We start from the raw sequence: 24,506 nt of genomic DNA, 5'->3' as shown, positions 1-24,506 counted from the left end.
CAATCAAGGTTGGCTCAAGTGACTATTAGGTGGGACCAATGGTGGTGATATCTGAGGAGTTCTGCCAGATAGAGGAGAAAGGGATCTCTGCCAAGAGGCTGCCAAGAGCCAAAATCCCACCGTCGAATGTCCACCACAACGGCAACAAGGTGGTGCCCTGTGCAAGGCTAACTGCCGTGCTGTCACGACCCTGTTGTTGGGAAACGCATCACGTAGGCTCCACATGGGAAGTAGGACGTGAAAACGTCTCTATTCTCCCAACACATGGAGCGTTTGGTCCAGGCAATGCAATCCAGCAGAAATGTTCCCGAGACTGCCTTGTCTGTCACCTAAAGTCTTAGTGAGGACGGTGTACCCAGAGGACTCTTATTTCACTGAGCCGGTAAGGACAGTCCGTGTGTTGTGGGCTCAACTGGAAGTGTCTACATAACTGAGAGGGACCAAGGAAGGCCCAGGAGAGAGAAAAGCTCCAGAGTCCCCCTTAGATGTAAAGTTTGGGGCCAGGGCTGGCTTACAAGAGGAGATAGATGCTCAGGAGTCAAGAGGCAGCAGAACTCACCTGGTGTGGTCGTGGGCTGGGACTGGGCAGCTGTGAAGAGACAAGAGCACGTGAGACACCGCACAGAGCTGCCCCAAACGGACGCAAGGGGGAAGGATCTGAGCGGGTCAGATGCCATCGATGCTGGTCCCCAGCCACGGAGGGTAGGGCCCGTGACATCCACACCCTGGAAGGACGACCCTCTTCAAAGGGCCAGGCACACCAAGAACATGATTTCCCATGTCAAGGCGATTGGCTCCATGGCTACGAGTGGTGAGCGAGTTGACACAAACCCAACGTGTGCCTTGAGCTTTCAGCTGCTCACCATGGCAGCAACACCGAGGAGTCCAGCTCCCGCCAACATGCCACGGCTGATCTTTCAGGCCTAAGCAGGGCTCATGACAAGGTTTGTCTGGCAGTCATTGCAGAAGCAGCTGGCCCATCGCACCACAGACCCGCCGCACGGACCCGGCATCACCCCTCCAGCGGGGGACATGCAGTCAGGGGCTCAGGACCCCAAACCCGCGGCGGCCGTAGCCACACACATACAGGTTGGTCTGCAATCCTAGCCCTGGGATCCCCGCGAGAGACCTCCATTCAGCAGGCTGATCACTGGCCGCCACCTGCAATGTTGCAGCAGGGCCAGTAACGGCTTCGCGGGGACTGGCAGTTTGGCACGTGTCCTACTTTATCATCTCCACACCTGGCAGCCTGACAAAAACTGACACTGACCCTGGAGGAGAGTTGAGGAGACGTGAGGAAGACAAGGATGTTATATAGGTAGCTTCCAACGATCTGATCAGAACATGACGTCTCTCTTCCGTACCCAACAGCAAGAGAAACTCCCAACGACAAGAGGCTCACCTGAACAGATGACACTGGCGTCCTCCCCATGACCACAGTTGTGTAAGGTCCATCCGCTGTGGGGGCAGCGCCACAGGTAGGACTCTTGCCCGGAGCAGCGCACGTCGTCCAGGACAATGGACCCTGAGCCCTGACCAAAGCGGGCACTTCCCGGGGCCGACACGGCCCAGCCACAGCCCAGCTGCCTGCACACCACGTTGGCGTCATTGATGTCCCAGTCGTCGTCACACACGGTGCCCCAGGAGCCTTGGTACAGGACTTCCACGCGGCCCTGACACCGGTCACCTCCATTCACCAGCCTCAGGGACAAACCTGCCTCATTCCCTAGCAAGACAAAGAACAAAACCCACTGTCCATGTCTATCTTCTGGCCAAAGGCTTAATTAAGGCTTGGTCCAGACTCAAAAGCCTGCTCACGGCCAGTCTTCCACGGACATCGTTCCCTTTCGAACGTGCCAAGAGCTTAATCTTCAGCCCAGGCACCCTAAGAGCTGAGACACCTAGACAGACCTGTCCAAAATGCCACGATGCAGGAAAAGACGCTATGATGCAATGCATGTGAGTAGGAAGACAACCCCCATCCACACTGGGCATGCTCACGAGGGCATCTTCCAGCCATCGCTGTCAGGCCGAGACCACTGCCCTGTGGGGCAGCTTGTTGGCTTCTGTAGGGTCCTGCCTGGGTTCAGGCAGAGCCCCAGACCGGCCTCAACGTGGCAACAAAAGGTGGAATACTAGCACATGGGCCCCCTTCTTCCCAAGGCTACGCTCCACGGCATGGGAGCCATGAGGGAGGTCTCAGGAGATTGGACAGACCTCCAAGCATTACATTAACCTCCTGCAGAATGGTCAGCACTGAACATCGATCCCACTGGTGTCAGGAAGCCAGCCCCATAGCATCAGACCTGGGAATTGAGAGTCACCTCTTTCTGCTACCAAACACACACAGAGGGGCAAAGAGAGCAAAGACACACCCTGAGTCTCCTCCTGTGACTTCCATAACCAAACTTTACGTAGAAGGAGAGTGAGCCAGGGACTTGGATACAAATATTACTCCTTGTTGGTCTTATAGGTGGGTAGACAGGGGGCCCGGAGGCCCAGAAGTCGTGACAGAGGGAAGAGCGAGAGGTAGACATCTCGGGAAGGAGTCTTGGAAAAGAGTGTGTGGCGGGCCTCTTGACCACTGACACCTGCATATGTCACCTTGCTGCACAGGCCTGCTGCTCGGCCAGCCCTGTTGGGATGAAGGCTCTGCAGGAGGACCACCTGGTCCGTCCACATCCATCTCCAAACCTGGCATGTCATTGTCTCCCTCAGAGGGCCTTTGCATCCTACCCACCCTGAGGTATGCATGTCTGAGGGGTGCTGGGTCAACCTGAAATGAGTCAGATATCCTAGTGCCTGTAACACACCATCACTTGTTACACCTCCACCCGCAGGGCACTGTTCATTGGCTTTGGAGATATGCACGGGACACAGATGAATCTGAGGGCGTTCCAAACAGCGAGTGATGGAGAGAATCCAGCATGCTCTGAGGTCCCTTCGGGAGAAGGGCAGTGGTCATCCGTGTCCATTGTTCCACCCAACGTGTCGGCCCAGATTGCATTACAGCTGAAATCCAAACACACAGGCCAGTTCCCTGAACCAGCACGCAGCTGTCTCCTGGGACAGCCTGAAACAACTACATGAAACCTCCTGGGCTGATGGCCAGACGGGCCTCTTAGAGCTCCAGGCCTCTTTAAGAACCCCTGTGGTGTCTGACAAGCAGGAACACCGGATACCCATAATTTCGACCAAGAGTGGTGCTTCCCCCCGAGTGGTGAGAAGAAGAATGGGAATCATGACAAGAGACATTCCCAGCGGGATCACCAGAGACTCACCCGGGCGAACTGAAGATTGTGGTAAACAGCTGTAATAGAAAAAACCTCAAGGCAGACACAAAAGCACACAGGTGCTCCAACTGGATCAAAGGTTGAAGAAATCAGCCTAATCTCACAAGCAGATGACTCCACCTGTCCTCGGGCAGACGCAGCAAGGGCCCTCCATGAAACTCTCAGTCCTCTGGGAGCCCCACCCTATGTCCCACTGCCATTGCTGGCCTTGCTGGGCCTGAGGACTGGCTTTCTGGCAGTCGAAATGCTACCAGCAGGCCCACGAACACCCTCAGAACCACTGCATCCATGCCACGTGGAAACAACTAGAATGGGTTGAACCGTTATGCTAGGAAGATCCCAATCCTCCCATCCCAGTTGCTATGTGCTCAGCCTTGACAAGGCTTCACAGGCTTTCTGCAGAGGGCCAAGCTCAGGTCCCGGGGTCCTAGATGGCTCATCAGTGTTCCATGTACCACTCACCAGCCATTCCCTACATCCATCCCCTTCTCCACTACTATTCACTGCTGCCCCAGATGCACATTCTAGACTGCAATCTTGTTCTCTAGGTTGGCTTCATGGAGGACCCAGAAGCATAAGACCACAAAGGAGTGAAGGTGGCTCATCTTTCAACCATATTCCCAAAAAGTGCGCCTTGAGAAAAGGGCCCTAGGAAATCAGGTGTGGACTGAACAGATGATCCAGCTGACAAGCAGGGGGTCATTTTGCCTGCCCACTGAATGGTGAATGCACCTTGTCACCCACAGCATCACTGATAATCCCAAGAAATTTCTGTCCACAGAGAGAGGGCAGCCGCCCCTGCGGCCCACCACTGTGGCACGTCAGGGATCAGCTACACCCAAGAGCTCTACAGACACAGATATCCAGGAGAGGTCAGGAGGGGACCTTGGAGAAAGGAGCATGTTGGTTCTTGGCAATTGCCATTAGAGGGGGACCAAGAGTTTTGAGGTTCACCTGAGCAGATGACACTGGCGTCCTCCCCATGGCGACAGTTGTGCGAGTTCCAGCCGTTGTGGGGGCAGCGCCACAGGTAGGACTCTTGCCCGGAGCAGCGCACGTTGTCCAGGACAATGGGCCCTGAGCCCTCGCCAAAGCGGGCACTTCCCGGGGCCGACATGGCGCGGCCACAGCCCAGCTGCCTGCACACCACGTCAGCGTCATTGGTGTCCCAGTCGTCGTCACACACGGTGCCCCAGGAGCCTTGGTACAGAACCTCCACGCGGCCCTGACACTGGGCACCTCCATTCACCAGCCTCAGGGACAAACCTGTTTCGTTCCCTAGCAGGAGACACAAAAATTATCTTTCTCTTCCTCCCTGGAGGAAAAGCCCCAGGGTCTCAGTGGACAAGAATTACTTCAGGGACCATGACTTCTGCATGCAGGTTAAGGTTGCCCAGCACAGGACTCTCTGAAGCTTGCTCACCATTTTTCATCATTGAGGGGCTATTCAGATACCTCATGACCTCAGGGTCATGAGTTTTACGCATGTGCACGGTTTGGCGGCCCACAATGTCAGCATTGGGATTGCTGACTGGTCATGGGAAGCAGGGGCGAAGGGTGAAAGCCAGCCGCCTGCCTCCCTACCTCGATGACCAACCCAAGCACCTACATCAAGCCCAGAGTTCCTACCCAGCCACCATCAAGAAACTGTCCTAGACCTAGTGCTTGCAGACTCCACCTTCCCCTGAACGTCCTATGTCGTGCGCCCTACTACTGGGCCTGAGGGTTCTTGTGAAGGTTCCTTTATGCTGACCGCTGACTCGTGTCGCTCTTAAGCCCCGAGCTTGGACTCAATCTGAAACAGTCCGTGAGCCCTCTGAATATCCTACCAGTGGGCAGGACTAACGATCACTGACTCTGAGCTGTGCACACCTACAGCAGCCCGGACCTGTGGGTGGCAGAAAAGAAACACAACATGGCAGCATTAGGTCTGCCGGCAGGAAGGTCATTTGCCAGGTTCAGCACGACAGCACACCTCGTGAGTGATCGGGCTCACCTGGACCCAGCCCTATGCACCCTGTGAGCTGGGCTGGGGCATGACCATTGTCTGGTTCTCATTCTTCCAGGCATGCGTTCAATGAGAGCTCTGGTCTCCAAGGAAGATGGACACATGCAACAAACCCATGGGAAGACGACCGCTTCCGCAGCCGTTAGGAAAAGGCAAATCCTAGCCACAGACAGATGACTACAATGAAAGTGACAGAAGAAGTCGTGTCGTTGAGGATGTAGAGAAAGCACAACTTCCAGACACTGCTAATGGCACCCTACATTGGTGTGGCTACTGTGGCAAACAGTTCAGTGCTTCCACAAGAAAGAAACATAACGTCATCACTTGACCCACACATTCCACCCCTAGGTATATACCCAGGAGATCTGTAAACAGCTGTTCAAATATCAAACTTGTACACAGCAGTCATGGAAAGGCTATTCAAATGAGTCAAAGATTAAATTAATCCACATGGCCTTCAACCGATGAATGGTTTAAAAAAAAAAAAAAAAGGCTAGGGATTCATGGGGCCACTGTGTACGTGTGCCATCATGGTGAACCTTGAGAGAGCCTGCCATTGAAAGAAGCCAGCCACAAAGGGCCACATACGCACCGAATCCATTCATACGAAAATGCCAGAGTAAATAAATCCATATTGATAGAAGGCAGACAGGTGATGACCAGACAGAAATGGGATTGGGTGTGAATGGTAACGGCACGGAATCTTCATCAGGGGCATGAACAATTCTGGAAGTAGATACTGTGATGGTGGCACCGCTCTGACTATCCTAAAAACTCCGGACTCTAGACCTTAGGCTGGGGAATTGTGGGGTAGCGGTAATGCCCAGAGACCCAAAGACAGAAAAGCAAGCACTATTTGGCCATTTGCTTCAGTCCTGACTCACACAGACCATCATCCCCGTCCTACCGTAGGACTGAAAGAAGCAGGAGCAGACACCCCTACGGTCCCTACGGAAGACGAGCTACCAGGCTCTAGGGGCAATCCAGGCCCTCTCAGTTGCCCCACGGACACTGCACTGTCAGCACAGAACTGGACCCGAAACCGGAGACAAGCTCCAGAGTAGAGCACGACATGGCCTGACACCCCTGGCAGAGGCAAGCTTCTGTGCCTGGACTGGGCAAATGTGGGCAGCATTCAGCAGAGAGCACTTGGGACAGAACAAAGCTCTGACAGGGAAGAGCCTCTTTCGGTCAGAATCCGCTTGCCTTGATTGTAGGTACAGACACCATCGGACCCATGAAGTCAAGTGGCCAAGACCCCTGTCCATGAGGGTCAAGGAGGCCCTAGTATCACATCTTGTCCCTGTCTCCTGAGGAATAGGACGGTGGCCATGGGGACCCTGACCCGGGAATCAGAGCCCATGCACTTGGTTCCGGTGACTCATCTCTTCCCAAGCAGGTATCAGAGGCCTCCCAGGACATGTCAGCCAGAGAATGGGTGACAAACAGCGTCCTTCTCCTGGTGGCACGGGGACCTGGCGCTGGCATCGGCCCCTCATGTGCACAAAGCACAACCATTATGAGTCCGAGCACATAAGAGAAAATGGTGCTAAGACAAACACTGTGAGCAGCCGGTCCTGGGACTTGTACATCCCGTTGTTCCTGAAGCTAGACCCACTCACCACTAATGTCCTCATTATGGACATTGGCATATGGCATATGCTCTCCTAGCATAAGACAGGTGGAGCTGGGTTCCTGTCACTTGTGAACAAAGGCTTCCTGACTAGTAGGTCCCACAACCGGTAGGTGGCAGGAAATCATAATTCTTATGGGGAAACAGAACGCCCCACACTGAATAGGCTGGTTAGGGCGGAAGCCGGACCCACATTTAGGAATTTCACCCACGCCAGTCGGTTATGGTGTTGATGATAATATTTCGGCAGGAAATCAAGGATGCTTACCGTAGGAAGGACTTGTATACCACCAATCTGGAGACACAGAGAGAGAGACAGAAACAAAAAGTAGAATTAGAAAAGAGGTGGAGTCAATCAAGGTTGGCTCAAGTGACTATTAGGTGGGACCAATGGTGGTGATATCTGAGGAGTTCTGCCAGATAGAGGAGAAAGGGATCTCTGCCAAGAGGCTGCCAAGAGCCAAAATCCCACCGTCGAATGTCCACCACAACGGCAACAAGGTGGTGCCCTGTGCAAGGCTAACTGCCGTGCTGTCACGACCCTGTTGTTGGGAAACGCATCACGTAGGCTCCACATGGGAAGTAGGACGTGAAAACGTCTCTATTCTCCCAACACATGGAGCGTTTGGTCCAGGCAATGCAATCCAGCAGAAATGTTCCCGAGACTGCCTTGTCTGTCACCTAAAGTCTTAGTGAGGACGGTGTACCCAGAGGACTCTTATTTCACTGAGCCGGTAAGGACAGTCCGTGTGTTGTGGGCTCAACTGGAAGTGTCTACATAACTGAGAGGGACCAAGGAAGGCCCAGGAGAGAGAAAAGCTCCAGAGTCCCCCTTAGATGTAAAGTTTGGGGCCAGGGCTGGCTTACAAGAGGAGATAGATGCTCAGGAGTCAAGAGGCAGCAGAACTCACCTGGTGTGGTCGTGGGCTGGGACTGGGCAGCTGTGAAGAGACAAGAGCACGTGAGACACCGCACAGAGCTGCCCCAAACGGACGCAAGGGGGAAGGATCTGAGCGGGTCAGATGCCATCGATGCTGGTCCCCAGCCACGGAGGGTAGGGCCCGTGACATCCACACCCTGGAAGGACGACCCTCTTCAAAGGGCCAGGCACACCAAGAACATGATTTCCCATGTCAAGGCGATTGGCTCCATGGCTACGAGTGGTGAGCGAGTTGACACAAACCCAACGTGTGCCTTGAGCTTTCAGCTGCTCACCATGGCAGCAACACCGAGGAGTCCAGCTCCCGCCAACATGCCACGGCTGATCTTTCAGGCCTAAGCAGGGCTCATGACAAGGTTTGTCTGGCAGTCATTGCAGAAGCAGCTGGCCCATCGCACCACAGACCCGCCGCACGGACCCGGCATCACCCCTCCAGCGGGGGACATGCAGTCAGGGGCTCAGGACCCCAAACCCGCGGCGGCCGTAGCCACACACATACAGGTTGGTCTGCAATCCTAGCCCTGGGATCCCCGCGAGAGACCTCCATTCAGCAGGCTGATCACTGGCCGCCACCTGCAATGTTGCAGCAGGGCCAGTAACGGCTTCGCGGGGACTGGCAGTTTGGCACGTGTCCTACTTTATCATCTCCACACCTGGCAGCCTGACAAAAACTGACACTGACCCTGGAGGAGAGTTGAGGAGACGTGAGGAAGACAAGGATGTTATATAGGTAGCTTCCAACGATCTGATCAGAACATGACGTCTCTCTTCCGTACCCAACAGCAAGAGAAACTCCCAACGACAAGAGGCTCACCTGAACAGATGACACTGGCGTCCTCCCCATGACCACAGTTGTGTAAGGTCCATCCGCTGTGGGGGCAGCGCCACAGGTAGGACTCTTGCCCGGAGCAGCGCACGTCGTCCAGGACAATGGACCCTGAGCCCTGACCAAAGCGGGCACTTCCCGGGGCCGACACGGCCCAGCCACAGCCCAGCTGCCTGCACACCACGTTGGCGTCATTGATGTCCCAGTCGTCGTCACACACGGTGCCCCAGGAGCCTTGGTACAGGACTTCCACGCGGCCCTGACACCGGTCACCTCCATTCACCAGCCTCAGGGACAAACCTGCCTCATTCCCTAGCAAGACAAAGAACAAAACCCACTGTCCATGTCTATCTTCTGGCCAAAGGCTTAATTAAGGCTTGGTCCAGACTCAAAAGCCTGCTCACGGCCAGTCTTCCACGGACATCGTTCCCTTTCGAACGTGCCAAGAGCTTAATCTTCAGCCCAGGCACCCTAAGAGCTGAGACACCTAGACAGACCTGTCCAAAATGCCACGATGCAGGAAAAGACGCTATGATGCAATGCATGTGAGTAGGAAGACAACCCCCATCCACACTGGGCATGCTCACGAGGGCATCTTCCAGCCATCGCTGTCAGGCCGAGACCACTGCCCTGTGGGGCAGCTTGTTGGCTTCTGTAGGGTCCTGCCTGGGTTCAGGCAGAGCCCCAGACCGGCCTCAACGTGGCAACAAAAGGTGGAATACTAGCACATGGGCCCCCTTCTTCCCAAGGCTACGCTCCACGGCATGGGAGCCATGAGGGAGGTCTCAGGAGATTGGACAGACCTCCAAGCATTACATTAACCTCCTGCAGAATGGTCAGCACTGAACATCGATCCCACTGGTGTCAGGAAGCCAGCCCCATAGCATCAGACCTGGGAATTGAGAGTCACCTCTTTCTGCTACCAAACACACACAGAGGGGCAAAGAGAGCAAAGACACACCCTGAGTCTCCTCCTGTGACTTCCATAACCAAACTTTACGTAGAAGGAGAGTGAGCCAGGGACTTGGATACAAATATTACTCCTTGTTGGTCTTATAGGTGGGTAGACAGGGGGCCCGGAGGCCCAGAAGTCGTGACAGAGGGAAGAGCGAGAGGTAGACATCTCGGGAAGGAGTCTTGGAAAAGAGTGTGTGGCGGGCCTCTTGACCACTGACACCTGCATATGTCACCTTGCTGCACAGGCCTGCTGCTCGGCCAGCCCTGTTGGGATGAAGGCTCTGCAGGAGGACCACCTGGTCCGTCCACATCCATCTCCAAACCTGGCATGTCATTGTCTCCCTCAGAGGGCCTTTGCATCCTACCCACCCTGAGGTATGCATGTCTGAGGGGTGCTGGGTCAACCTGAAATGAGTCAGATATCCTAGTGCCTGTAACACACCATCACTTGTTACACCTCCACCCGCAGGGCACTGTTCATTGGCTTTGGAGATATGCACGGGACACAGATGAATCTGAGGGCGTTCCAAACAGCGAGTGATGGAGAGAATCCAGCATGCTCTGAGGTCCCTTCGGGAGAAGGGCAGTGGTCATCCGTGTCCATTGTTCCACCCAACGTGTCGGCCCAGATTGCATTACAGCTGAAATCCAAACACACAGGCCAGTTCCCTGAACCAGCACGCAGCTGTCTCCTGGGACAGCCTGAAACAACTACATGAAACCTCCTGGGCTGATGGCCAGACGGGCCTCTTAGAGCTCCAGGCCTCTTTAAGAACCCCTGTGGTGTCTGACAAGCAGGAACACCGGATACCCATAATTTCGACCAAGAGTGGTGCTTCCCCCCGAGTGGTGAGAAGAAGAATGGGAATCATGACAAGAGACATTCCCAGCGGGATCACCAGAGACTCACCCGGGCGAACTGAAGATTGTGGTAAACAGCTGTAATAGAAAAAACCTCAAGGCAGACACAAAAGCACACAGGTGCTCCAACTGGATCAAAGGTTGAAGAAATCAGCCTAATCTCACAAGCAGATGACTCCACCTGTCCTCGGGCAGACGCAGCAAGGGCCCTCCATGAAACTCTCAGTCCTCTGGGAGCCCCACCCTATGTCCCACTGCCATTGCTGGCCTTGCTGGGCCTGAGGACTGGCTTTCTGGCAGTCGAAATGCTACCAGCAGGCCCACGAACACCCTCAGAACCACTGCATCCATGCCACGTGGAAACAACTAGAATGGGTTGAACCGTTATGCTAGGAAGATCCCAATCCTCCCATCCCAGTTGCTATGTGCTCAGCCTTGACAAGGCTTCACAGGCTTTCTGCAGAGGGCCAAGCTCAGGTCCCGGGGTCCTAGATGGCTCATCAGTGTTCCATGTACCACTCACCAGCCATTCCCTACATCCATCCCCTTCTCCACTACTATTCACTGCTGCCCCAGATGCACATTCTAGACTGCAATCTTGTTCTCTAGGTTGGCTTCATGGAGGACCCAGAAGCATAAGACCACAAAGGAGTGAAGGTGGCTCATCTTTCAACCATATTCCCAAAAAGTGCGCCTTGAGAAAAGGGCCCTAGGAAATCAGGTGTGGACTGAACAGATGATCCAGCTGACAAGCAGGGGGTCATTTTGCCTGCCCACTGAATGGTGAATGCACCTTGTCACCCACAGCATCACTGATAATCCCAAGAAATTTCTGTCCACAGAGAGAGGGCAGCCGCCCCTGCGGCCCACCACTGTGGCACGTCAGGGATCAGCTACACCCAAGAGCTCTACAGACACAGATATCCAGGAGAGGTCAGGAGGGGACCTTGGAGAAAGGAGCATGTTGGTTCTTGGCAATTGCCATTAGAGGGGGACCAAGAGTTTTGAGGTTCACCTGAGCAGATGACACTGGCGTCCTCCCCATGGCGACAGTTGTGCGAGTTCCAGCCGTTGTGGGGGCAGCGCCACAGGTAGGACTCTTGCCCGGAGCAGCGCACGTTGTCCAGGACAATGGGCCCTGAGCCCTCGCCAAAGCGGGCACTTCCCGGGGCCGACATGGCGCGGCCACAGCCCAGCTGCCTGCACACCACGTCAGCGTCATTGGTGTCCCAGTCGTCGTCACACACGGTGCCCCAGGAGCCTTGGTACAGAACCTCCACGCGGCCCTGACACTGGGCACCTCCATTCACCAGCCTCAGGGACAAACCTGTTTCGTTCCCTAGCAGGAGACACAAAAATTATCTTTCTCTTCCTCCCTGGAGGAAAAGCCCCAGGGTCTCAGTGGACAAGAATTACTTCAGGGACCATGACTTCTGCATGCAGGTTAAGGTTGCCCAGCACAGGACTCTCTGAAGCTTGCTCACCATTTTTCATCATTGAGGGGCTATTCAGATACCTCATGACCTCAGGGTCATGAGTTTTACGCATGTGCACGGTTTGGCGGCCCACAATGTCAGCATTGGGATTGCTGACTGGTCATGGGAAGCAGGGGCGAAGGGTGAAAGCCAGCCGCCTGCCTCCCTACCTCGATGACCAACCCAAGCACCTACATCAAGCCCAGAGTTCCTACCCAGCCACCATCAAGAAACTGTCCTAGACCTAGTGCTTGCAGACTCCACCTTCCCCTGAACGTCCTATGTCGTGCGCCCTACTACTGGGCCTGAGGGTTCTTGTGAAGGTTCCTTTATGCTGACCGCTGACTCGTGTCGCTCTTAAGCCCCGAGCTTGGACTCAATCTGAAACAGTCCGTGAGCCCTCTGAATATCCTACCAGTGGGCAGGACTAACGATCACTGACTCTGAGCTGTGCACACCTACAGCAGCCCGGACCTGTGGGTGGCAGAAAAGAAACACAACATGGCAGCATTAGGTCTGCCGGCAGGAAGGTCATTTGCCAGGTTCAGCACGACAGCACACCTCGTGAGTGATCGGGCTCACCTGGACCCAGCCCTATGCACCCTGTGAGCTGGGCTGGGGCATGACCATTGTCTGGTTCTCATTCTTCCAGGCATGCGTTCAATGAGAGCTCTGGTCTCCAAGGAAGATGGACACATGCAACAAACCCATGGGAAGACGACCGCTTCCGCAGCCGTTAGGAAAAGGCAAATCCTAGCCACAGACAGATGACTACAATGAAAGTGACAGAAGAAGTCGTGTCGTTGAGGATGTAGAGAAAGCACAACTTCCAGACACTGCTAATGGCACCCTACATTGGTGTGGCTACTGTGGCAAACAGTTCAGTGCTTCCACAAGAAAGAAACATAACGTCATCACTTGACCCACACATTCCACCCCTAGGTATATACCCAGGAGATCTGTAAACAGCTGTTCAAATATCAAACTTGTACACAGCAGTCATGGAAAGGCTATTCAAATGAGTCAAAGATTAAATTAATCCACATGGCCTTCAACCGATGAATGGTTTAAAAAAAAAAAAAAAAGGCTAGGGATTCATGGGGCCACTGTGTACGTGTGCCATCATGGTGAACCTTGAGAGAGCCTGCCATTGAAAGAAGCCAGCCACAAAGGGCCACATACGCACCGAATCCATTCATACGAAAATGCCAGAGTAAATAAATCCATATTGATAGAAGGCAGACAGGTGATGACCAGACAGAAATGGGATTGGGTGTGAATGGTAACGGCACGGAATCTTCATCAGGGGCATGAACAATTCTGGAAGTAGATACTGTGATGGTGGCACCGCTCTGACTATCCTAAAAACTCCGGACTCTAGACCTTAGGCTGGGGAATTGTGGGGTAGCGGTAATGCCCAGAGACCCAAAGACAGAAAAGCAAGCACTATTTGGCCATTTGCTTCAGTCCTGACTCACACAGACCATCATCCCCGTCCTACCGTAGGACTGAAAGAAGCAGGAGCAGACACCCCTACGGTCCCTACGGAAGACGAGCTACCAGGCTCTAGGGGCAATCCAGGCCCTCTCAGTTGCCCCACGGACACTGCACTGTCAGCACAGAACTGGACCCGAAACCGGAGACAAGCTCCAGAGTAGAGCACGACATGGCCTGACACCCCTGGCAGAGGCAAGCTTCTGTGCCTGGACTGGGCAAATGTGGGCAGCATTCAGCAGAGAGCACTTGGGACAGAACAAAGCTCTGACAGGGAAGAGCCTCTTTCGGTCAGAATCCGCTTGCCTTGATTGTAGGTACAGACACCATCGGACCCATGAAGTCAAGTGGCCAAGACCCCTGTCCATGAGGGTCAAGGAGGCCCTAGTATCACATCTTGTCCCTGTCTCCTGAGGAATAGGACGGTGGCCATGGGGACCCTGACCCGGGAATCAGAGCCCATGCACTTGGTTCCGGTGACTCATCTCTTCCCAAGCAGGTATCAGAGGCCTCCCAGGACATGTCAGCCAGAGAATGGGTGACAAACAGCGTCCTTCTCCTGGTGGCACGGGGACCTGGCGCTGGCATCGGCCCCTCATGTGCACAAAGCACAACCATTATGAGTCCGAGCACATAAGAGAAAATGGTGCTAAGACAAACACTGTGAGCAGCCGGTCCTGGGACTTGTACATCCCGTTGTTCCTGAAGCTAGACCCACTCACCACTAATGTCCTCATTATGGACATTGGCATATGGCATATGCTCTCCTAGCATAAGACAGGTGGAGCTGGGTTCCTGTCACTTGTGAACAAAGGCTTCCTGACTAGTAGGTCCCACAACCGGTAGGTGGCAGGAAATCATAATTCTTATGGGGAAACAGAACGCCCCACACTGAATAGGCTGGTTAGGGCGGAAGCCGGACCCACATTTAGGAATTTCACCCACGCCAGTCGGTTATGGTGTTGATGATAATATTTCGGCAGGAAATCAAGGATGCTTACCGTAGGAAGGACTTGTATACCACCAATCTGGAGACACAGAGAGAGAGACAGAAACAAAAAGTAGAATTAGAAAAGAGGTGGAGTCAATCAAGGTTGGCTCAAGTGACTATTAGGTGGGACCAATGGTGGTGATATCTGAGGAGTTCTGCCAGATAGAGGAGAAAGGGATCTCTGCCAAGAGGCTGCCAAGAGCCAAAATCCCACCGTCGAATGTCCACCACAACGGCAACAAGGTGGTGCCCTGTGCAAGGCTAACTGCCGTGCTGTCACGACCCTGTTGTTGGGAAACGCATCACGTAGGCTCCACATGGGAAGTAGGACGTGAAAACGTCTCTATTCTCCCAACACATGGAGCGTTTGGTCCAGGCAATGCAATCCAGCAGAAATGTTCCCGAGACTGCCTTGTCTGTCACCTAAAGTCTTAGTGAGGACGGTGTACCCAGAGGACTCTTATTTCACTGAGCCGGTAAGGACAGTCCGTGTGTTGTGGGCTCAACTGGAAGTGTCTACATAACTGAGAGGGACCAAGGAAGGCCCAGGAGAGAGAAAAGCTCCAGAGTCCCCCTTAGATGTAAAGTTTGGGGCCAGGGCTGGCTTACAAGAGGAGATAGATGCTCAGGAGTCAAGAGGCAGCAGAACTCACCTGGTGTGGTCGTGGGCTGGGACTGGGCAGCTGTGAAGAGACAAGAGCACGTGAGACACCGCACAGAGCTGCCCCAAACGGACGCAAGGGGGAAGGATCTGAGCGGGTCAGATGCCATCGATGCTGGTCCCCAGCCACGGAGGGTAGGGCCCGTGACATCCACACCCTGGAAGGACGACCCTCTTCAAAGGGCCAGGCACACCAAGAACATGATTTCCCATGTCAAGGCGATTGGCTCCATGGCTACGAGTGGTGAGCGAGTTGACACAAACCCAACGTGTGCCTTGAGCTTTCAGCTGCTCACCATGGCAGCAACACCGAGGAGTCCAGCTCCCGCCAACATGCCACGGCTGATCTTTCAGGCCTAAGCAGGGCTCATGACAAGGTTTGTCTGGCAGTCATTGCAGAAGCAGCTGGCCCATCGCACCACAGACCCGCCGCACGGACCCGGCATCACCCCTCCAGCGGGGGACATGCAGTCAGGGGCTCAGGACCCCAAACCCGCGGCGGCCGTAGCCACACACATACAGGTTGGTCTGCAATCCTAGCCCTGGGATCCCCGCGAGAGACCTCCATTCAGCAGGCTGATCACTGGCCGCCACCTGCAATGTTGCAGCAGGGCCAGTAACGGCTTCGCGGGGACTGGCAGTTTGGCACGTGTCCTACTTTATCATCTCCACACCTGGCAGCCTGACAAAAACTGACACTGACCCTGGAGGAGAGTTGAGGAGACGTGAGGAAGACAAGGATGTTATATAGGTAGCTTCCAACGATCTGATCAGAACATGACGTCTCTCTTCCGTACCCAACAGCAAGAGAAACTCCCAACGACAAGAGGCTCACCTGAACAGATGACACTGGCGTCCTCCCCATGACCACAGTTGTGTAAGGTCCATCCGCTGTGGGGGCAGCGCCACAGGTAGGACTCTTGCCCGGAGCAGCGCACGTCGTCCAGGACAATGGACCCTGAGCCCTGACCAAAGCGGGCACTTCCCGGGGCCGACACGGCCCAGCCACAGCCCAGCTGCCTGCACACCACGTTGGCGTCATTGATGTCCCAGTCGTCGTCACACACGGTGCCCCAGGAGCCTTGGTACAGGACTTCCACGCGGCCCTGACACCGGTCACCTCCATTCACCAGCCTCAGGGACAAACCTGCCTCATTCCCTAGCAAGACAAAGAACAAAACCCACTGTCCATGTCTATCTTCTGGCCAAAGGCTTAATTAAGGCTTGGTCCAGACTCAAAAGCCTGCTCACGGCCAGTCTTCCACGGACATCGTTCCCTTTCGAACGTGCCAAGAGCTTAATCTTCAGCCCAGGCACCCTAAGAGCTGAGACACCTAGACAGACCTGTCCAAAATGCCACGATGCAGGAAAAGACGCTATGATGCAATGCATGTGAGTAGGAAGACAACCCCCATCCACACTGGGCATGCTCACGAGGGCATCTTCCAGCCATCGCTGTCAGGCCGAGACCACTGCCCTGTGGGGCAGCTTGTTGGCTTCTGTAGGGTCCTGCCTGGGTTCAGGCAGAGCCCCAGACCGGCCTCAACGTGGCAACAAAAGGTGGAATACTAGCACATGGGCCCCCTTCTTCCCAAGGCTACGCTCCACGGCATGGGAGCCATGAGGGAGGTCTCAGGAGATTGGACAGACCTCCAAGCATTACATTAACCTCCTGCAGAATGGTCAGCACTGAACATCGATCCCACTGGTGTCAGGAAGCCAGCCCCATAGCATCAGACCTGGGAATTGAGAGTCACCTCTTTCTGCTACCAAACACACACAGAGGGGCAAAGAGAGCAAAGACACACCCTGAGTCTCCTCCTGTGACTTCCATAACCAAACTTTACGTAGAAGGAGAGTGAGCCAGGGACTTGGATACAAATATTACTCCTTGTTGGTCTTATAGGTGGGTAGACAGGGGGCCCGGAGGCCCAGAAGTCGTGACAGAGGGAAGAGCGAGAGGTAGACATCTCGGGAAGGAGTCTTGGAAAAGAGTGTGTGGCGGGCCTCTTGACCACTGACACCTGCATATGTCACCTTGCTGCACAGGCCTGCTGCTCGGCCAGCCCTGTTGGGATGAAGGCTCTGCAGGAGGACCACCTGGTCCGTCCACATCCATCTCCAAACCTGGCATGTCATTGTCTCCCTCAGAGGGCCTTTGCATCCTACCCACCCTGAGGTATGCATGTCTGAGGGGTGCTGGGTCAACCTGAAATGAGTCAGATATCCTAGTGCCTGTAACACACCATCACTTGTTACACCTCCACCCGCAGGGCACTGTTCATTGGCTTTGGAGATATGCACGGGACACAGATGAATCTGAGGGCGTTCCAAACAGCGAGTGATGGAGAGAATCCAGCATGCTCTGAGGTCCCTTCGGGAGAAGGGCAGTGGTCATCCGTGTCCATTGTTCCACCCAACGTGTCGGCCCAGATTGCATTACAGCTGAAATCCAAACACACAGGCCAGTTCCCTGAACCAGCACGCAGCTGTCTCCTGGGACAGCCTGAAACAACTACATGAAACCTCCTGGGCTGATGGCCAGACGGGCCTCTTAGAGCTCCAGGCCTCTTTAAGAACCCCTGTGGTGTCTGACAAGCAGGAACACCGGATACCCATAATTTCGACCAAGAGTGGTGCTTCCCCCCGAGTGGTGAGAAGAAGAATGGGAATCATGACAAGAGACATTCCCAGCGGGATCACCAGAGACTCACCCGGGCGAACTGAAGATTGTGGTAAACAGCTGTAATAGAAAAAACCTCAAGGCAGACACAAAAGCACACAGGTGCTCCAACTGGATCAAAGGTTGAAGAAATCAGCCTAATCTCACAAGCAGATGACTCCACCTGTCCTCGGGCAGACGCAGCAAGGGCCCTCCATGAAACTCTCAGTCCTCTGGGAGCCCCACCCTATGTCCCACTGCCATTGCTGGCCTTGCTGGGCCTGAGGACTGGCTTTCTGGCAGTCGAAATGCTACCAGCAGGCCCACGAACACCCTCAGAACCACTGCATCCATGCCACGTGGAAACAACTAGAATGGGTTGAACCGTTATGCTAGGAAGATCCCAATCCTCCCATCCCAGTTGCTATGTGCTCAGCCTTGACAAGGCTTCACAGGCTTTCTGCAGAGGGCCAAGCTCAGGTCCCGGGGTCCTAGATGGCTCATCAGTGTTCCATGTACCACTCACCAGCCATTCCCTACATCCATCCCCTTCTCCACTACTATTCACTGCTGCCCCAGATGCACATTCTAGACTGCAATCTTGTTCTCTAGGTTGGCTTCATGGAGGACCCAGAAGCATAAGACCACAAAGGAGTGAAGGTGGCTCATCTTTCAACCATATTCCCAAAAAGTGCGCCTTGAGAAAAGGGCCCTAGGAAATCAGGTGTGGACTGAACAGATGATCCAGCTGACAAGCAGGGGGTCATTTTGCCTGCCCACTGAATGGTGAATGCACCTTGTCACCCACAGCATCACTGATAATCCCAAGAAATTTCTGTCCACAGAGAGAGGGCAGCCGCCCCTGCGGCCCACCACTGTGGCACGTCAGGGATCAGCTACACCCAAGAGCTCTACAGACACAGATATCCAGGAGAGGTCAGGAGGGGACCTTGGAGAAAGGAGCATGTTGGTTCTTGGCAATTGCCATTAGAGGGGGACCAAGAGTTTTGAGGTTCACCTGAGCAGATGACACTGGCGTCCTCCCCATGGCGACAGTTGTGCGAGTTCCAGCCGTTGTGGGGGCAGCGCCACAGGTAGGACTCTTGCCCGGAGCAGCGCACGTTGTCCAGGACAATGGGCCCTGAGCCCTCGCCAAAGCGGGCACTTCCCGGGGCCGACATGGCGCGGCCACAGCCCAGCTGCCTGCACACCACGTCAGCGTCATTGGTGTCCCAGTCGTCGTCACACACGGTGCCCCAGGAGCCTTGGTACAGAACCTCCACGCGGCCCTGACACTGGGCACCTCCATTCACCAGCCTCAGGGACAAACCTGTTTCGTTCCCTAGCAGGAGACACAAAAATTATCTTTCTCTTCCTCCCTGGAGGAAAAGCCCCAGGGTCTCAGTGGACAAGAATTACTTCAGGGACCATGACTTCTGCATGCAGGTTAAGGTTGCCCAGCACAGGACTCTCTGAAGCTTGCTCACCATTTTTCATCATTGAGGGGCTATTCAGATACCTCATGACCTCAGGGTCATGAGTTTTACGCATGTGCACGGTTTGGCGGCCCACAATGTCAGCATTGGGATTGCTGACTGGTCATGGGAAGCAGGGGCGAAGGGTGAAAGCCAGCCGCCTGCCTCCCTACCTCGATGACCAACCCAAGCACCTACATCAAGCCCAGAGTTCCTACCCAGCCACCATCAAGAAACTGTCCTAGACCTAGTGCTTGCAGACTCCACCTTCCCCTGAACGTCCTATGTCGTGCGCCCTACTACTGGGCCTGAGGGTTCTTGTGAAGGTTCCTTTATGCTGACCGCTGACTCGTGTCGCTCTTAAGCCCCGAGCTTGGACTCAATCTGAAACAGTCCGTGAGCCCTCTGAATATCCTACCAGTGGGCAGGACTAACGATCACTGACTCTGAGCTGTGCACACCTACAGCAGCCCGGACCTGTGGGTGGCAGAAAAGAAACACAACATGGCAGCATTAGGTCTGCCGGCAGGAAGGTCATTTGCCAGGTTCAGCACGACAGCACACCTCGTGAGTGATCGGGCTCACCTGGACCCAGCCCTATGCACCCTGTGAGCTGGGCTGGGGCATGACCATTGTCTGGTTCTCATTCTTCCAGGCATGCGTTCAATGAGAGCTCTGGTCTCCAAGGAAGATGGACACATGCAACAAACCCATGGGAAGACGACCGCTTCCGCAGCCGTTAGGAAAAGGCAAATCCTAGCCACAGACAGATGACTACAATGAAAGTGACAGAAGAAGTCGTGTCGTTGAGGATGTAGAGAAAGCACAACTTCCAGACACTGCTAATGGCACCCTACATTGGTGTGGCTACTGTGGCAAACAGTTCAGTGCTTCCACAAGAAAGAAACATAACGTCATCACTTGACCCACACATTCCACCCCTAGGTATATACCCAGGAGATCTGTAAACAGCTGTTCAAATATCAAACTTGTACACAGCAGTCATGGAAAGGCTATTCAAATGAGTCAAAGATTAAATTAATCCACATGGCCTTCAACCGATGAATGGTTTAAAAAAAAAAAAAAAGGCTAGGGATTCATGGGGCCACTGTGTACGTGTGCCATCATGGTGAACCTTGAGAGAGCCTGCCATTGAAAGAAGCCAGCCACAAAGGGCCACATACGCACCGAATCCATTCATACGAAAATGCCAGAGTAAATAAATCCATATTGATAGAAGGCAGACAGGTGATGACCAGACAGAAATGGGATTGGGTGTGAATGGTAACGGCACGGAATCTTCATCAGGGGCATGAACAATTCTGGAAGTAGATACTGTGATGGTGGCACCGCTCTGACTATCCTAAAAACTCCGGACTCTAGACCTTAGGCTGGGGAATTGTGGGGTAGCGGTAATGCCCAGAGACCCAAAGACAGAAAAGCAAGCACTATTTGGCCATTTGCTTCAGTCCTGACTCACACAGACCATCATCCCCGTCCTACCGTAGGACTGAAAGAAGCAGGAGCAGACACCCCTACGGTCCCTACGGAAGACGAGCTACCAGGCTCTAGGGGCAATCCAGGCCCTCTCAGTTGCCCCACGGACACTGCACTGTCAGCACAGAACTGGACCCGAAACCGGAGACAAGCTCCAGAGTAGAGCACGACATGGCCTGACACCCCTGGCAGAGGCAAGCTTCTGTGCCTGGACTGGGCAAATGTGGGCAGCATTCAGCAGAGAGCACTTGGGACAGAACAAAGCTCTGACAGGGAAGAGCCTCTTTCGGTCAGAATCCGCTTGCCTTGATTGTAGGTACAGACACCATCGGACCCATGAAGTCAAGTGGCCAAGACCCCTGTCCATGAGGGTCAAGGAGGCCCTAGTATCACATCTTGTCCCTGTCTCCTGAGGAATAGGACGGTGGCCATGGGGACCCTGACCCGGGAATCAGAGCCCATGCACTTGGTTCCGGTGACTCATCTCTTCCCAAGCAGGTATCAGAGGCCTCCCAGGACATGTCAGCCAGAGAATGGGTGACAAACAGCGTCCTTCTCCTGGTGGCACGGGGACCTGGCGCTGGCATCGGCCCCTCATGTGCACAAAGCACAACCATTATGAGTCCGAGCACATAAGAGAAAATGGTGCTAAGACAAACACTGTGAGCAGCCGGTCCTGGGACTTGTACATCCCGTTGTTCCTGAAGCTAGACCCACTCACCACTAATGTCCTCATTATGGACATTGGCATATGGCATATGCTCTCCTAGCATAAGACAGGTGGAGCTGGGTTCCTGTCACTTGTGAACAAAGGCTTCCTGACTAGTAGGTCCCACAACCGGTAGGTGGCAGGAAATCATAATTCTTATGGGGAAACAGAACGCCCCACACTGAATAGGCTGGTTAGGGCGGAAGCCGGACCCACATTTAGGAATTTCACCCACGCCAGTCGGTTATGGTGTTGATGATAATATTTCGGCAGGAAATCAAGGATGCTTACCGTAGGAAGGACTTGTATACCACCAATCTGGAGACACAGAGAGAGAGACAGAAACAAAAAGTAGAATTAGAAAAGAGGTGGAGTCAATCAAGGTTGGCTCAAGTGACTATTAGGTGGGACCAATGGTGGTGATATCTGAGGAGTTCTGCCAGATAGAGGAGAAAGGGATCTCTGCCAAGAGGCTGCCAAGAGCCAAAATCCCACCGTCGAATGTCCACCACAACGGCAACAAGGTGGTGCCCTGTGCAAGGCTAACTGCCGTGCTGTCACGACCCTGTTGTTGGGAAACGCATCACGTAGGCTCCACATGGGAAGTAGGACGTGAAAACGTCTCTATTCTCCCAACACATGGAGCGTTTGGTCCAGGCAATGCAATCCAGCAGAAATGTTCCCGAGACTGCCTTGTCTGTCACCTAAAGTCTTAGTGAGGACGGTGTACCCAGAGGACTCTTATTTCACTGAGCCGGTAAGGACAGTCCGTGTGTTGTGGGCTCAACTGGAAGTGTCTACATAACTGAGAGGGACCAAGGAAGGCCCAGGAGAGAGAAAAGCTCCAGAGTCCCCCTTAGATGTAAAGTTTGGGGCCAGGGCTGGCTTACAAGAGGAGATAGATGCTCAGGAGTCAAGAGGCAGCAGAACTCACCTGGTGTGGTCGTGGGCTGGGACTGGGCAGCTGTGAAGAGACAAGAGCACGTGAGACACCGCACAGAGCTGCCCCAAACGGACGCAAGGGGGAAGGATCTGAGCGGGTCAGATGCCATCGATGCTGGTCCCCAGCCACGGAGGGTAGGGCCCGTGACATCCACACCCTGGAAGGACGACCCTCTTCAAAGGGCCAGGCACACCAAGAACATGATTTCCCATGTCAAGGCGATTGGCTCCATGGCTACGAGTGGTGAGCGAGTTGACACAAACCCAACGTGTGCCTTGAGCTTTCAGCTGCTCACCATGGCAGCAACACCGAGGAGTCCAGCTCCCGCCAACATGCCACGGCTGATCTTTCAGGCCTAAGCAGGGCTCATGACAAGGTTTGTCTGGCAGTCATTGCAGAAGCAGCTGGCCCATCGCACCACAGACCCGCCGCACGGACCCGGCATCACCCCTCCAGCGGGGGACATGCAGTCAGGGGCTCAGGACCCCAAACCCGCGGCGGCCGTAGCCACACACATACAGGTTGGTCTGCAATCCTAGCCCTGGGATCCCCGCGAGAGACCTCCATTCAGCAGGCTGATCACTGGCCGCCACCTGCAATGTTGCAGCAGGGCCAGTAACGGCTTCGCGGGGACTGGCAGTTTGGCACGTGTCCTACTTTATCATCTCCACACCTGGCAGCCTGACAAAAACTGACACTGACCCTGGAGGAGAGTTGAGGAGACGTGAGGAAGACAAGGATGTTATATAGGTAGCTTCCAACGATCTGATCAGAACATGACGTCTCTCTTCCGTACCCAACAGCAAGAGAAACTCCCAACGACAAGAGGCTCACCTGAACAGATGACACTGGCGTCCTCCCCATGACCACAGTTGTGTAAGGTCCATCCGCTGTGGGGGCAGCGCCACAGGTAGGACTCTTGCCCGGAGCAGCGCACGTCGTCCAGGACAATGGACCCTGAGCCCTGACCAAAGCGGGCACTTCCCGGGGCCGACACGGCCCAGCCACAGCCCAGCTGCCTGCACACCACGTTGGCGTCATTGATGTCCCAGTCGTCGTCACACACGGTGCCCCAGGAGCCTTGGTACAGGACTTCCACGCGGCCCTGACACCGGTCACCTCCATTCACCAGCCTCAGGGACAAACCTGCCTCATTCCCTAGCAAGACAAAGAACAAAACCCACTGTCCATGTCTATCTTCTGGCCAAAGGCTTAATTAAGGCTTGGTCCAGACTCAAAAGCCTGCTCACGGCCAGTCTTCCACGGACATCGTTCCCTTTCGAACGTGCCAAGAGCTTAATCTTCAGCCCAGGCACCCTAAGAGCTGAGACACCTAGACAGACCTGTCCAAAATGCCACGATGCAGGAAAAGACGCTATGATGCAATGCATGTGAGTAGGAAGACAACCCCCATCCACACTGGGCATGCTCACGAGGGCATCTTCCAGCCATCGCTGTCAGGCCGAGACCACTGCCCTGTGGGGCAGCTTGTTGGCTTCTGTAGGGTCCTGCCTGGGTTCAGGCAGAGCCCCAGACCGGCCTCAACGTGGCAACAAAAGGTGGAATACTAGCACATGGGCCCCCTTCTTCCCAAGGCTACGCTCCACGGCATGGGAGCCATGAGGGAGGTCTCAGGAGATTGGACAGACCTCCAAGCATTACATTAACCTCCTGCAGAATGGTCAGCACTGAACATCGATCCCACTGGTGTCAGGAAGCCAGCCCCATAGCATCAGACCTGGGAATTGAGAGTCACCTCTTTCTGCTACCAAACACACACAGAGGGGCAAAGAGAGCAAAGACACACCCTGAGTCTCCTCCTGTGACTTCCATAACCAAACTTTACGTAGAAGGAGAGTGAGCCAGGGACTTGGATACAAATATTACTCCTTGTTGGTCTTATAGGTGGGTAGACAGGGGGCCCGGAGGCCCAGAAGTCGTGACAGAGGGAAGAGCGAGAGGTAGACATCTCGGGAAGGAGTCTTGGAAAAGAGTGTGTGGCGGGCCTCTTGACCACTGACACCTGCATATGTCACCTTGCTGCACAGGCCTGCTGCTCGGCCAGCCCTGTTGGGATGAAG

At 54.4% G+C, this 24,506-nt stretch overlaps 1 protein-coding gene across 16 annotated transcripts in view; it reads right to left on the bottom strand.

Moving 5' to 3' along the window:
- The window catches only part of DMBT1 (deleted in malignant brain tumors 1), an 82,498-nt gene that overhangs the window by 27,037 nt on the left and 30,955 nt on the right, over nucleotides 1–24,506 (bottom strand). For 10 of the 16 annotated variants that reach the window (XM_053207530.1, XM_053207538.1, XM_053207541.1 and 7 more), the window contains 14 exons: nucleotides 23,260–23,583; nucleotides 22,417–22,446; nucleotides 21,774–21,800; nucleotides 18,820–19,143; nucleotides 15,975–16,298; nucleotides 15,132–15,161; nucleotides 14,489–14,515; nucleotides 11,534–11,857; nucleotides 8,689–9,012; nucleotides 7,846–7,875; nucleotides 7,203–7,229; nucleotides 4,248–4,571; nucleotides 1,403–1,726; nucleotides 560–589 (listed from right to left, as the gene is read on the bottom strand). In XM_053207530.1, coding sequence (XP_053063505.1) covers nucleotides 560–589; nucleotides 1,403–1,726; nucleotides 4,248–4,571; nucleotides 7,203–7,229; nucleotides 7,846–7,875; nucleotides 8,689–9,012; nucleotides 11,534–11,857; nucleotides 14,489–14,515; nucleotides 15,132–15,161; nucleotides 15,975–16,298; nucleotides 18,820–19,143; nucleotides 21,774–21,800; nucleotides 22,417–22,446; nucleotides 23,260–23,583 — 2,469 coding nt within the window. The remainder of the gene's footprint in view (nucleotides 1–559; nucleotides 590–1,402; nucleotides 1,727–4,247; nucleotides 4,572–7,202; nucleotides 7,230–7,845; nucleotides 7,876–8,688; nucleotides 9,013–11,533; nucleotides 11,858–14,488; nucleotides 14,516–15,131; nucleotides 15,162–15,974; nucleotides 16,299–18,819; nucleotides 19,144–21,773; nucleotides 21,801–22,416; nucleotides 22,447–23,259; nucleotides 23,584–24,506) is intronic. The other 6 variants (XM_053207534.1, XM_053207543.1, XM_053207537.1 and 3 more) reach the window with 5 other exon arrangements.

Source organism: Acinonyx jubatus, chromosome D2 (assembly GCF_027475565.1).
Source record: "Acinonyx jubatus isolate Ajub_Pintada_27869175 chromosome D2, VMU_Ajub_asm_v1.0, whole genome shotgun sequence".
In the NCBI taxonomy this organism is placed as follows: domain Eukaryota; kingdom Metazoa; phylum Chordata; class Mammalia; order Carnivora; family Felidae; genus Acinonyx; species Acinonyx jubatus.
Note: the sequence above shows the minus strand (reverse complement) of the source record. Positions and strands in the feature narration are given on the sequence as shown.